The 14,893-nt window shown below is 34.1% G+C and overlaps 3 protein-coding genes across 3 annotated transcripts; 2 read left to right on the top strand and 1 right to left on the bottom strand.

The window, feature by feature from the left end:
- The first annotated feature begins 1,674 nt into the window (after nucleotides 1-1,674).
- LOC17890680 lies at nucleotides 1,675-3,651 on the top strand. The gene has a single exon (XM_006300127.2). It carries the CDS (start codon nucleotides 1,849-1,851, stop codon nucleotides 3,649-3,651), a length of 1,803 nt encoding a protein of 600 aa, XP_006300189.2. The 5' UTR covers nucleotides 1,675-1,848.
- Nucleotides 3,652-8,264: 4,613 nt separating this feature from the next.
- On the top strand, nucleotides 8,265-10,598 carry LOC111831554. The gene is made up of 2 exons (XM_023786180.1): nucleotides 8,265-8,304; nucleotides 8,722-10,598. The coding sequence occupies exons 1-2, from the start codon at nucleotides 8,265-8,267 to the stop codon at nucleotides 10,596-10,598; spliced, it is 1,917 nt and encodes a 638-aa protein (XP_023641948.1).
- Nucleotides 10,599-10,763: 165 nt separating this feature from the next.
- On the bottom strand, nucleotides 10,764-14,751 carry LOC17892769. Its single transcript, XM_006299813.2, has 14 exons — nucleotides 14,615-14,751; nucleotides 14,428-14,515; nucleotides 14,220-14,324; nucleotides 14,038-14,135; nucleotides 13,871-13,954; nucleotides 13,547-13,743; nucleotides 13,374-13,446; nucleotides 13,245-13,290; nucleotides 13,034-13,143; nucleotides 12,821-12,928; nucleotides 12,678-12,734; nucleotides 12,536-12,597; nucleotides 12,129-12,441; nucleotides 10,764-11,924 (listed from the first exon to the last, which is right to left on the bottom strand). Exons 1-14 carry the CDS (start codon nucleotides 14,684-14,686, stop codon nucleotides 11,046-11,048), a joined length of 2,292 nt encoding a protein of 763 aa, XP_006299875.1. The 5' UTR covers nucleotides 14,687-14,751; the 3' UTR covers nucleotides 10,764-11,045.
- Between the last annotated feature and the right edge of the window lie 142 nt (nucleotides 14,752-14,893).

Here is a 14,893-nt window from a genome sequence, read left to right as displayed (position 1 = left end):
ATACATAAGCATAATTAAAAGGGAAGAATATAGTCAATGTTTACGAAAATCTAGACATAACATGTAATGCTAGGGAATGATACCGTGAACGTGGGGGAGCCTCCTTCTCTATAGAGGTTTTTTAATAAACTAGTACTTATTAAGTAAAAAAGGTTATTATTATTTTCGTAAACCAAAACGCATAATATATAAGTTAAGATAAAGAGTGTCATTGTGTTTGTTTCTTTTACCAAACTAGCTGAACTGGTCGTGTGTCGGATACCATCGTGGTCTATTGGTTAGGTTAGGCTAGGCTTGGTTTATTTGGATCAATCTGTAAGTTCGACTAAATAATGATATGTGTGTGTTTTCGATATATTATTCTTCAGATTTGTATTACAATGTGGTTTATGAAATAGTTTCTTGTATACTTTTACAGTTTTACTATACATATCATGAATAATGTTTGCAGTATTGTTGTTAGTGTATAAATTTAATATAACACATTTGGAAGCGTATGAAAAAACCGATTTTTCACGTTGGTTTCATTGTTGCTGCTGAATTTTACTAACGACAACACATTTGATTGTTTGTATTATATGGCTACTAACGAAGGATAGGTAGTGACCCAACCACACTCGCTTTGGTTTCCGTGAAAAGGTGTCGATTGCTAACAAATCCATCCATGTTTTCAAATACACAAAGACTTTTCTATTTATTGCTATCTATATGAATATTTTTGAAGTATATTTTTAAACCAAAAATCTTCATTTCTCATAAGAATTATAATCTATATTATTGATATATTTATATCCAAACAACTTTACAGTTACTTATGTACTACTATCTATAGAAACAAACATAATCAAAGGATTTTAACCTCTAGAACTAGGATGATTTGAGTCATATTTTTCAACAAAAAAAAAATTAGAAAATTTGTCTCTAAGAAAAAACTTTAAATATTTTTAATAACGCTAGATTTGATATTAGTTTTACAAATTATAAATTGAATAATAAGAGATTGTAAATTATTTTACAATAAATATTCGTAAATTTTAAATTCAATAGCACAGGATTTCAAGAGATTTTTAAAAATCATCAGTTGAATAATTAACAAGTAGTAAAAAACACCCCAAATTAAAAATCTTTTAATATATTAAGTAAAGTTTGATATACTTACTCCCCCAATAAATATGAGTGCAATTTAATTGTAGTGTCAATTAATATATTATAAATATAGATATATATATATATATATATATTTATATATATATATATATATATAGGGGAAACTATCATAAATCTTTGAAAATTTTATTCAATTTTCAAATTGGAAATTTTCTACAAGTAAAGTTTTGCTTCATAATCTTGTCTGTAAGTTTTTTAAACTAAAAAGGTAAAAGTTCCATATACACGATTTCATCGTTTTACCCTACAAAAAATCAAAATATCAAAATATATATTGGATTATTTACATGTTAACAGAATTACTTCTACTTTTTCATAAAAAAAAAAAAAAAAACTTTAATAACAACTTCGTTGGCCACAGACTTTATTAATAACTTCGCATAGACTTGTATTAATAACTTCGTTGGCCGAAATAAATCATTGTGAATCGTTGTCACATACGTTATCAGTTTATCACTATTGTTTGAGACTTTGAGATATGGACAGTCTGGGAGAGACGAGAGACAGATCATGGACAATACTTTTAATGAAGTTGTCTATAAATATAATCTCGGCTTATTTTTTAATAGAATAATTTGTACTTATATGTAATTTGTATATTGGGTCTAGATTATTTTAGTCCCTAACCATTTTAACTAGTGTTCACATTTAGTCAAAGTCATCTCCACACGATGTGAGCATATGATACTATTTCAGATAAACATATTAGAACCAAACCAGAAAAAAGGAAAGAAGAAAATGGCTGTTAATGAAGACGAGCCAATATGCCGTTTATCTCATCCAATTCACCCTCACACTCTTTCCCGTATAGCCGGAAGAATCCCTAAATCGGGTTGCTTCGCGTGCGACAAAGAAGAACCTTCACCGTCTTGTACCTTCCATTACTCCTGCACCACTTGTGATGTGGAGTTCCATGATATTTGCCATGTGTATCCGAGGAAGCTCACACACCCTTATCACCTTCAACATCCTCTCACCCTCACCACTCAAAACATTGAGGTAGAGATCATATCTAACACACTCGAACATGGTTACATATTCAAGAAATGTAATTGGTGTGGAGATGATTTGAGAGATGGATCACAATTCTATTGTTGTTCTATTTGTAACTTTTGTTTGGATTTCTCTTGCTCCCAAAATTTTCCAACTCTTACTATCACAAATCCAAAAAGCCATCATCATTCCCTCTCTTTATTCCCTTGGCCACTCTTAATTCCATGTGTAGCTTGTGGGCTGGTTAGTTTGTTGGAACCAAGTTATTCTTGTTTCCAATGCAACTATGTGGTTCATGAGAGTTGTATCGACTTACCTCGTGTCATAAAAATCACGCGTCACCCACATCGTCTCTCTCACAATCCTTTCCTTCCACCCACAACTCCACCTTGTCGAGTTTGCTACAAGATAGTCGACATCAAATATGGTCAGTATTCTTGTGATCATGAAGGTTGTTCTTATGTTGCCCATTCCAAATGCGCAACACATAAGCACGTTTGGGACGGGAGAGAACTCGAATGGGAACCAGAAGAACCCGATGACACTGAAGATATCGCGTCATTCAAGAAAGTGGGTAAAAATATGATAAAGTACTTTTGTCATGAACATCATCTTAAGCTTGAGAAGTATGATAGTGTTCGAGACGCAAAGAAACAATGTCAAGCATGCATCCTTCGTATCGACTCTTATGATTTCTACAATTGTATACAATGTGAGTTCTTTCTTCACGAGGTATGTGCTGGTCTTCCTAAAACACTAGCTCATGCCTTGCATAAGCATCCTCTTGTTCTAGACCCTTCTCCTATACTCGATTACAATTCCACAAGTTGTTCGACTTGTGCCCGTGAGTCCACTGGTTTCATGTACAAATGCTCAAAGCCTGATTGCGACGATGACAACGATACATTTCAGTTAGATTTTCGATGCATTTTAGTTCTTGATTATTTCACCCACAAAAGTCATGAACATCCTTTGTTCATCTCAACATCATATTCAAGAAAAGGTATCATCTCTTGTGCTGGCTGCAAAGATACTGTTCGTAGCGAATACTATCTGCAATGTACCATATGTTCATTCGCTATGTGTTATCGTTGCGCTACAATTCCATATGAGTTATACTACAAATACGATACACATCCTCTCTCTCTTTGCTATGGAGAAGATGCAAAGAAAGCATATTGGTGTGAAGTATGCGAGAAAGAAGTAAATCCAAGAGAATGGTTCTACACATGCAACAAATGTTGCATCACTATCCATCTTGAGTGTTTATTGGAATCATCCGTTTATATCAAGTCAGGTGTAACGTTTTATTTGGGATCTGTTACGATGAGTATTCTTGGCAACAATAGTCAAACTCGTCCGGTTTGTTATAAGTGTGACCATCGTTGCCCGGATCATATATACTACAAGTTGTTTGAGAAGGCTTTTTGTTCTTGGCTTTGTATTTGGACATCCGACATGGACAGTTTTGAGAACGTTGAACCGGAATAAATGTTTTGTAATAACATTTATTTTATATTTTTATTATTTCATTTATGTAAAAAAAAATATTGTAAGCGAAGTTTGTAAAAGAAAGTTGTAATTTTGGTTTTAACATTTTATCTTGGTTTTATGAATAGTGTCATTTTGTGATTTCTATGCAAAATCATTTTAAATTTTCAATTATTTCCCTACTATTTGAATTTATTCAATAATTAGTAAAATTTGTATACTTTTAATTAATTTGTTTAAGAAACGATTTGAAACAGCCTGTATATTGTGACACATGTGCATTGTTCTTATCAATAAAACTCTTACTTGTTAATTAATTGGTTGGTCAAAAACAAGATCTTGTTCATTGTTGTCACACATGTTATCACTACAACTATGTGCAAATTATTTGTTTTAGTTTAGTCTTTTAACAGACATTTTTCCCACAAACAGTTTATCAATTATATTTTTATTTTATTGCAGCATTTTAGACATATCATGGTTTTAGGATCAAAACAATGTTTTGAGCAGATTTTATTCAATTTTTTAATTATTATGTAACACTATTATAATTCTATTATATCATGCTATGTAAGAAACTAATTGTACACACAACGATCTATACTAATTAAATTTTGTAACTAATTCTCTTCTAATCATATTACTGCAGCTTTACGAGAGGAAGCAACTTTTCGCCGACGAAAGATCGAGAGGCCTAACATTAAGAGTTTCATACGATGTTTCCCATATATTGGGGCAATATTGTTTTGAACCAATAATCAAAAGTGAGTAAATTAGTCGCATGAACACCCTCAAAACTCATCTTCGATGATCTTGTGGTAACATAGAATCATAATGTGACAATGAAAATAAAATAATATAGTTCTTGATCATTGGTGTTTATCGATCTTACCTAATTGCATTTTATAAAGCAGTACTGGAAGACCGATACACAATTAATGATCATGAAGTGTAGTTTTTTTTTTTTTTTTCTACGTCACTACTTGATTTGATGTTACCACAAAATCATCGAAGATAAGCTTTGAGGGTGTTAATTGGATTTTCATTTCACTTTAGTTATTGGTAAAAAGACATGTACATGCCCTATGAAAATGCTATAGATGCTGTTAAGTTATCATTGTGAGTCATGGTATTAATTGGGCAGCGCATTCGAACAAAACTTAAAAGTCAATGATTAAGGAGAAACTTTGTCTGTGGTATCGTTTAACTTATTATTAACGTACACCACATTATTTAAAAAGAAAACAATTCAAAATATAATTGAAAGTTCGAAACAGCCTGTAACTCTTTTGTCTTATTGTACATATATTATTTCCATTTCACTAATTAATTTTTAAATTGCTGTTACGGAATTGTTTTTCCTAACTTTTATCACAATTAGTTGCATATAAAGTTGTAATTTAGGTCTTTTTTTATTTCGTCGAAAATAATTATATTGAATTTAAATGATTCAAATATCTATATATATAAAGTTATCTTTCCTCTTTTCTGCTTCCGCCACGTCAGCGCCACATCATCCACCACACCATCATTTTTCTTTTTACTAAATCCAAAAAAATATGGGCTTGAGGTCCAACACTTTAACAACAATCAAAATACAAAATCTAAAAAAGCATGGGCATGAGATACAACACATAACAATCAAACCGGTTAAAAAATCAGAAAAATGTGGGATACACGAGTTTGGAACTGGATGATTAAACGGAACATGAAAAACATTTTCTAGAACTATCGTTTACAAGGGCGATACATCTACAACAACGATACCGATTTCAAAATCATTGGCCGGAATACACGGGTTCGAACGAAGGAAAAAACGGGAAACAAGCCAGATCCTAGAATATATCAAAACCCAAACACCGGAAACTTTATCTCTCTAATCACATACTTAGTAAAAAGAGAGAATACCGCATAAACTTCCCATCGACCTCTGATGAATACCAATATGATAAACATTTCAAATACTAAATTACTATAAAATTGAGAAAATAACAACAATCAAAAGCCAACAAATCAAACAATGCAAAACAAAAAAAAAACAACGAAAAATGATAATACAACTAAAAATAAAATAAAAATTTTATAAACCTCCCGCGCGCAGTGCGGGTCAACAACTAGTTATTGTGACGGATTTGTTATAGTAGACAACATAATTTATACAACCAAATTTTGCCAATCTATGGGAAGGCTTCATCACAAGTGGGATTACGAAGGTGTAGATTGAAATAGCGTGGGTAACGAAGAATGCGATGGACAAGAATCAAGAATAACATAATCACATACGATTAGTATTTTAACTATATACCTTAAGAAATTATTCCTTAGAAACACAAAGATAGCTATATAGAGATATATTTTACAACAATCCATTAAATGTAACTGGAATGGAGAATGCGATGTTTAAAGAATCAATAACAACATTATATTACATTTCTTTTGGAAGAGAACTATACTTTAATCACTCTCCTTTGAGGTCTATTATTTGCTGGCTCCTTAAAAACTTTGACATGTAATTAAAAACTAAATGAAATACAAACTATGATAAGAGAAAGAGTGCAGCCACACGAGTAATCATATTCCTTCCCCGGAAATATATATATATTTTTTTGGATGATGTATAGCAAGAAGCACATTTGCAAGTAAATCTGTTACATTGTTACTTGAGACTATGTACTTACTGGATCAAATTTCCTATTTTTCTCGAATTCTTGAGTGTATGAGATTCACTTTGGAGAAATATGTTTTGTTTTGTTGCTTTTGATGTAGTTTCCTTTGGAATGTCTTCAAACAATGTTGTTGGCTATGGTTATTATCTTGCTTACTTTTTGTATACGTTCGGGCTTAAATTTGAGCCGTTACTGATTTTCGATATGCTTAATGAATCATAATAACTTTGGTATGACTTGAGCAAGCGACGATTAAAGTCTTTCACTAAAACTCCACCAAGTCATTGTTTTGCGATATATATTTACATAAAAAAAAAAAGAAATCTTCCATATGCAAAACCAACTATATCAAACTCGAAGATTTCAAAATATAATAAGCTCAAATCACTCGTACTTTTGCAATAAATGATAAGTTTTAACTCATCTCAAAATTTATTCATAAGAATGAGTTATATGCTGCAGAGAGATTAGTAGCAAATGTTATGCACAATTCATAAAAGATATAATTGCTCATCAGCATTTTAGTATGATCTTGCATGACTAAATATATATACTCAACTTCCTTTAGAAGTTACTAATACAACATCTACGTTAATAGATGCTAATTTAGAATGTATATTTAAAGAGACACTCTCCTTGATGGACATGTTCTAACTTCTAAGTAACAATATTGTATTTTAAGAGACACTCTCCTTCTTTGATGGAGCTGCTCTAACTCTTTCTTTGGTCTTATTGTTCTGATATTTTTCATTTCACTTAAAAATTGTTCTTAATTGCTATAAGTCATACGTACAGCCTGGAGTCATGTTTTATATAAAAATTGTATTTGGGTCGTTGTTAATAATATAAACATTGTGCTAATTAATTTATTTGTGTTTTCTGCCTACATATCGTGTTTAAACGAGTTGTCATAAACTGCCTATTTTACATATACTTCCTCCGTTCCAAATTATAAGATTTTTAAGCCTTTTTATTTTGTTCTATTTTATATAAAAAATCCAGATTTTGGTGCATCATCAATGTTTATTTAGTATGTTATGAATATTTGTATTCTCTGGTCCATTTTTCTATTGGTTAGTTTTTTAAATAAATATTTAATAATATATTTTATGTAAAAATAATAAAGCATTTATTGTATCTTAAATACTATGCTTTTAGCTCAAAAATTTAATAAAATTGAATGGAGGGAGTATATAAATATAATTTTGTATGTTTTTATAAAAATCTATAAAATATTTGAAACGTTTTATAAATTACTCTACCATTAATTGGTTAGGTTAACAAAATAAGAGCATCACCAAGAGCTCAAAATGAGTTTTTTGATTGACTTGCATTTTTATGCAAAAACTACTTAGATGTTTCAACTGACACAACTAAAATATATATGTGAGGTGGGCAACCTTGTACTATATATTTTCTTTTTGATAAACATATTTTCTATCTATACTATTAAAAGGGAAGCATTTTGTATAAGTCAATCATAGTTTATACAACCAAAAAAGTAAAACAAAACCAATCTATTTTTAAGAAAACTACATAACCAAAATAATAGAAACAAATTTAGCTAAATTATAGCAAACAATTTTAGATAGAAACAATTTTAGAAAACTCATAAAATTAAATGAACCTTCATCCACGAAATTTTGGGTTTAATAAATAATATAATCACTCTTAAAAATACATTCCTAATATATAGCAAACAATTTATTCATTAGTTTATATTCATCAAATCACGATTAATTTTATTTCCTAAACCAAAAAATCATACCTAACAATTTCGAAATTCAAAACTATAACAAACATTAACAACTAAATATATGAAAATAAAAAATACCAAGAATATTCTAAGTTCCATTAGTATTAATATAAATAAGAGAAGAATCTATCGATGATGTATAATCCTCCAAAAAGATTATTAGCGATAAACACATTTTTTCTATCAAAAAAATGGCAGAAACTAATGACAACCAATGTGATCTTCAAAGAAGTGTTCAAGAACCTTTAAATTATAATTCTCCATTTTTTCTTTTCATTTCTTGCAAGTATGACTTCGGTTACATTTCTTTCAATACAATCTTCAAGACTTTCTCATTATAAACTTTGGTTTTCCAATTCAACAATTTCTATTATACTACTCCAGTTAACAAATGCAATCATTAGTTGAAAAAAAAATTATAAAAAGCCAAATCACATTACATTATTTAAAAAAACTAAACCAGCAAAATATGTTTTGAAAATACACCCGCACGTACGTGCGGGTCATCATCTAGTATATACATATAACGGACACCTATTTGATCATAACAATTGTAAAGAAGTTCCTGAATCAAAAACTTCTTTTTTTTTTTTAAAGAAAAAAAATAAAAACAAGAAGATTAAAAAAAAAAAATGTCTGGTGGCGAAGAAAAAGAAGAGTCGGTAACAATCGAAGACGAAGAAGAGTCAGAAGAAAAGTACATATGCCGTCTGTCACATCCAGCACATCCTCACACAATAGTGGCCTATAATAGTGGCCAAAACCCTCCCGCTGGCTGTTTTGGAGGTGTCCAAGGAAATGAAAAGTCGTTATCTTGTTCCTATCATTATCGGTGTAAAAAATGTGATGTAGGGTTTCACATAGAGTGTCACTTGTGTCCAAGGAAGATGACACACCCTTATCACCCACAACATCCCCTCAGTCTAACTGCACTAAATGGCGAAACCAGGATTATATATGACGTCTCCAATAAACTCGACTACATTGAAAAGAGTCTCATGGCCGCCTCCTCCTCCTCCGGCATCCATGATCCTGGTAACATCTTTCGTAATTGCACTTGGTGTGGACAAAACCTGGATCGCTGTGAATATTTTTACAGATGTTCTATCTGTAACTTTTGTTTGTGTGACCCTTGTTCCCAAAATTTCCCACTTCCTATAATCCAAAAACCAAAAAGCCATCACCATCCACTCATTTTCATTTCTCGGCCACTTTTGGTTCCATGTGATGCTTGTGGGTTGGTAGAAAGATCGGAGCCAAGTTACGCTTGTTTTCAGTGTAACTATGTGGTACATAGGTATTGTATAGGTCTCCCACGCGTCATAAAAATCACCCGACACCCTCATCGTCTTTCTTTCACTCCTTTTCTTTCTTCCACAATTTTTCCATCTTGTCCTATTTGCTACAAGGCAGTGGATATCAAGTATAGCCAGTACGTTTGCAATCATGATGATTGCTCTTATGTAGTCCATTCCAAGTGTGCAACACATAGAAGAGTATGGGATGGGATTGAACTTGAATGGGAACCCGAAGCATTTGACAAAACCGAAGATGTTGCGCCATTCATCAAAGTTGGTGATGATATGATAAAGTACTTTTGTCATGAACATCATCTAAAACTTAAGAAGTACGATGTTGTTCGAGACACAGACAAGCAATGTCAATCATGCACCCTTCATATCGACTCTCGTGATTTCTACAACTGCATGCAATGTGGTTTTTTTCTTCACGAGGTATGCGCAAATCTTCCTCGAAAACTACATCATGCGTTGCATCATCACCCTCTTTTTCTAGACCCTATCCCTCCACGAATGCCCTATATCGGGGACTGCTTTATTTGTGCCCGAGAGTTCGCTGGTTTCAAGTACAAGTGCACCAAAAAGAATTGTGATGATTATAACATTAACAAAGCCAACGCGTTTCAGATAGATGTTGGATGCATCTTACTTCCTGATTGTTTTACCCACAAAAGCCACGAACATCCCTTATTCATCCCTATATCTAAATCTAATGATATCCATTATCTATGTGGGGGTTGCAAGGTCGAGAAGAATATTTTACATCTCCGTTGTACTGTATGCGAATTTGCTTTATGTTACGAGTGTGCCACTATTCCAGATAAGCTACACTACAAATATGATGCAGTTCCTCTCTCCCTTTGTTATGGAGAAGTCTCTGATGAAACATACTGGTGCGAAGTATGTGAGGGAACACTAGATCCACGCGAATGGTTCTATACATGTAACAAACCTAACATCACTATCCATTGTAAGTGCGTATTTGGGAGATCCGCTTATATGAAACCAGGCTACACGTTCGATGAAAGATCTTTAAGTGTGAAAGTTATTTGCAACGATAGTAGCACTCGACCGTTCTGCAATAAATGTAAAGCCCGCTGCTCGAGCTCCGTATACTTCAAGTTGTCTGATGAGACAACTTCTTGTTCTATATCTTGTTATTCTTTTTGGGTGCAAAGGAATTTAGACCGTGCGCATTGGCGTCTTTATCGTTCGTCCCACAATTAAGATGTCAGATGTCGGAAACGTTGTAAACTTGTTTTGTACGGTACTGGACAAGTGTGTGTGTGTGTTTTTTCCTGTCAGACTTGTATTCCCACTACTCCAAGAGAATAAAATTTTGTTAAATTCGATAAAATCGCTCTCTGGATCCAAAGAACAAGAACGATGGAATCGTACTAAAATCTGACTTGATACGAACGAAGAAAAGTATTTGAATCTAAATGTAACAAAGATACGAATAAATATCTAATTTGCATCTATTATATTACGCAGGGCCAAAATTTCTCTTCCCCAGTGACCAAATAAAAACAAAATGAAACAAATTGGTTCAAGTTTCTACATGTCGTACCTAAAACTTGTGAAGTGCGACCGTGACTGAAGGGAGACCTTCTGAGTCGGCAAGAATGTTGCCATCTTGACTTTAGGCCCCCAAACACCAGTAGGGTAACTATTTCACATGAAAAGGCTTGAGAGGTTTTTTGGTCTCTTCGTCTTCTCTGATGAAGAGCCTAAGCCGTCGCTATCCTCTTTGCCAGACGCTTGCTGACTTGATTTCTCAAGAACTTTCAGAAGATCGCTCATAGATTTGTCAGAAACGAAGCTGCTGTTTGCTTCTTGAAGCTCCTTCACAGGCAAATCGTTGTGCTTCACTTTTTGCATCTCCTTTGAACGGTTCTTTGAAGTCTTTTGCATAGGTGGCTCACTGATCGGTGCATTTGTGCAATGCTTATTACTCTGATGCTCATTATTTGCAGGTATAGAGAGACTTCCAACCGCCTCTTGGTCATCTGATCTCAACCTCTTTGCAGTCTTTTGCTTAGGCGGCTCAGAGACTAGTGCTTCTTTGCTACGCCGTCTTTTCAGCTTTTGAACTATAGATTTATCTTGATTCTCTGCTGGACCAGAGAGGGTTCTTGGACATACATCGGTCTCTTGGTCATTCTTGTTCTCATTGTCTTTTCTCATCTTCTTCAAAATCTTTAAAACTGATGATGCATTTGAGCCATGGACTGGAGCTTGATTGTTGTTATCCTCCTTTGACGATTTAGAAACAACCAACTCATCCTTATTCTCCAAGCAAGTCGCTGGAACATTTTGCTTACTGGTGTTCTGCTTCTTCTTGACTGAGTTTAGAGGTTCAATGACGATACCTTCTGTGATGGTGTCCAGAATGATTTTGCCAAGAACAAATCTTACTTCACATGAATTTCCCTTCCCAAGTGAGAGATAGTCAATAGAGAATCCCTCCTTTTCGCTTTCGTAATATTCAACATCACTCAATCTCGCAAACCCTTCTGCTACATCTCTCCCCTTTTTCTTCGGTATAAATACCTGAGAGACCACATCAATCAATTACAACATTAACTGCTCAGTTAAGAAAAAGTGAAGCAGATATCTGGGGTCATTGATAAACATTATAGGCATACTCTTTTTCTTGGTAGAAACATTATAGGCATACTTGAACAGAGAATATATGTCTTAACACAATGAAACTTTGTACTCAAACTGAGAAGTAAATATGCACTTTGTACTAACCAGTCCAGAGAATTTGAAATCCGGGTATAGGTATAGGGCTTCGCGGAGAGCCTCTATATCAGTCAGAACGTATTGAGTATCTTTTAATATACATATGAATTCTGAAACTGCTTCAGCAAGATCTTCATCAGATCTCTTTCTCAAAGATTTTAATACCTCAGGAGTGTATCCGACTACTGAAGTTTCATGTCCTCTAGCAAACTCAACAGCTTTCCTCCAGTTTCGATGGTAGAGCAAAGCAGCGAAAGCGCGCACTACAATAGCCTCCTGGGGGTTACGTACTAGTGCAATGTGAAAAGCTAACACTGCAATCCTGTGTAAAACAAATCAGGGCATTAAAGAGAGCTCACTAAGAGAGCTCACTAAGAGAAAAGTCATGTTCCTATTGATATAAAGAAATGACGCACCATAGTTTGGAGTCAGCTGGTTGATCGCAGGAAACCAATTTATCCATATTGGAGAATAACCTCTAAATAAACCATAAACCAAACTCAGTAATGTCACAATGGATTCACTATAAAATGCTCCTTGCATGAAGATATCACGTACCACTAGCATCAAGGAAGTTGATAGAGATGTTTCACTAGCTTGATCCAGGTAAGCTGCCTGAAATCCAAATTCATCCAAGTCAAAAGTGTTAAAAAGAAAGAAAGAGAGAGATAGAGAGTGTTGAAAATTAACAAATGGGATACCTGAAAAGGAAGTAACACATGAAGTAGTTTGAACTTCATGAGAAGAAGGATGGAAGGCGCAGCAGCTCCATACGCAAGCATATAATTCATTTCCATGATTAATCTAAACTGAGCAAAGACAGGACAGAATTTAATAGCTGAGACCATGAACACATTTTATTTAACATAAAGGAAGTGATTCCAAGTATATCCCAGTTCAAGCAGTCAGAGTACCTGGCCCAAATTTGCAACGGAAGATACAAACTCAGGTATTGCAGTCTCAACATCCTTTGACAATGATAGACCCAATCGTGCTGCAATTCTTAACCCCCTAAGAATTCTAGCTGTATTTGGCAAAAAAAAAACATGACACAATGGTTAGGGCTTTAAACTACATAAAGTATTGTCAAGATACAAGGCCGAGAGGACAATAAGTAAGACATACCACAATCTTCCTTGAATGACAAATGTGCAGGGACAAGTGTACGAAGCTGTATTTTCAATAGCGAACAAGGGTTAATAACATATGAAATAACAACAGATGTATCACCATAACTTAAGCTAAGTAAGTTACCTTAAGATCCGTCAAGTCTTCCATTCCGTTGGTGTAGTCATAAATTTTAAAGTCAAAGGGATCATAGAATAAACTGCACCAATATTTAAATATCACAAGTTAGTTGGTGTGTATGATGCAGCCAAACAGACAACAGTCCCTTTCGGTACATACAAGTGTTTCAGAAACTACACCTGTTAATTGTGAAATCACGCTGCAAGCTATTCCTCCAACGATTACAGTCTCTTACATCACAACCAGAATACAATTTGAAGAGGCTGTTATTCTTGTCTGCCTCGATATCTAGTGGAACATCATATTTCTCTTTGGACTTATCCAAATCATTTTCACTCCCACTGTCACTGTGAGCCACGGTATCAAAACTGGACACCTATAAAAGGAGTGTCAAGGAATACACGAAAAGAAAATTGCAAAAAGCATACGGTAACCTTAAACAGAAGATAAAACTACAACACTATAAAATTAGGTAAAAACTATGCAAAGGCCATAAAACTGACCTCAATTATCGAACCTCCCATCCACACATGACAAATAGGAAAGCGTTTCCCAATAACCTGAGCACGATGAAATAACCGCCGGATCTACAAAACACACTAGATGCATGAAGCAATAATACATACGGTTCTAAACTAAGTAACACTATCAGAGAATCAATCCACTAAACCTGTTTAAGATTAGCTGTAGTGATCACATCATAGTCTTTTGGTACTCTATGTAGTATCAAATCCCTTACACATCCACCCACAAGGTATGCATCAAAACCTAAGACAATGATCCAACAGTTCAGCTTACCGTACTCTTCTAAATCAATGCCAACAGTAAACCCAAAACATACAAAACACAAACCTTGACGTCTAAGAAGTCTCAACACATTCATAGAGGAATCTGGGATCATTGAATTTCTAATTCCAGCATCACTTGCTCGTACCTTCTTCCACTTTGATGTATCAACTGATAAAATCGATCAATTAAACAAAAAAGGAACAACCTTTAAACTTAGAACAAGTAATTACGTCCAAACCAGCTTAGAAGTATCACTAAAACACAAAAGCACCTGAATTTATATCTTCGTCAATAACTTGAAGAATGGTAGAACACTTCTCCATGACTCCCTCAGCAAGTATGCAATAGCTTCTCTGCAACTAGAGACAAGAAGAAACACGCAGATGAAGTGTTCGACCAATTGCCGATGAGAGATTAATCAACCAAAAGAGAGAATCCGAAGAGGAGAAATTACTCACCTTGGAGTAGACTGCAGCTAAGGTCTGAGACCGAGGAAATACGTTTCCTTTGCGCCTAATGAAACCCGCCATGGCAAAAACTCGAAAACATGGCTCTTTAAGCCAAAAGTAGAACCATTTCTGCAGAGAGCAGAGTCGCGACGTTTTAGGTTTCAATTGCAGGTTAAGTCACGAGTGTCTGTACAACTCTAACCTACCGAACCAGAGTCCATATCCGGTACGGTTCAGAAACTAATCCCGGTTTTTCGGGTTTTACATTAGCTAAACCGAAATTTCATA

Source organism: Capsella rubella, unplaced genomic scaffold, assembly GCF_000375325.1.
Source record: "Capsella rubella cultivar Monte Gargano unplaced genomic scaffold, Caprub1_0 scaffold_3, whole genome shotgun sequence".
Classification (NCBI taxonomy): Eukaryota; Viridiplantae; Streptophyta; class Magnoliopsida; order Brassicales; family Brassicaceae; genus Capsella; species Capsella rubella.
This window is presented reverse-complemented; position numbering and strand designations above follow the sequence as displayed.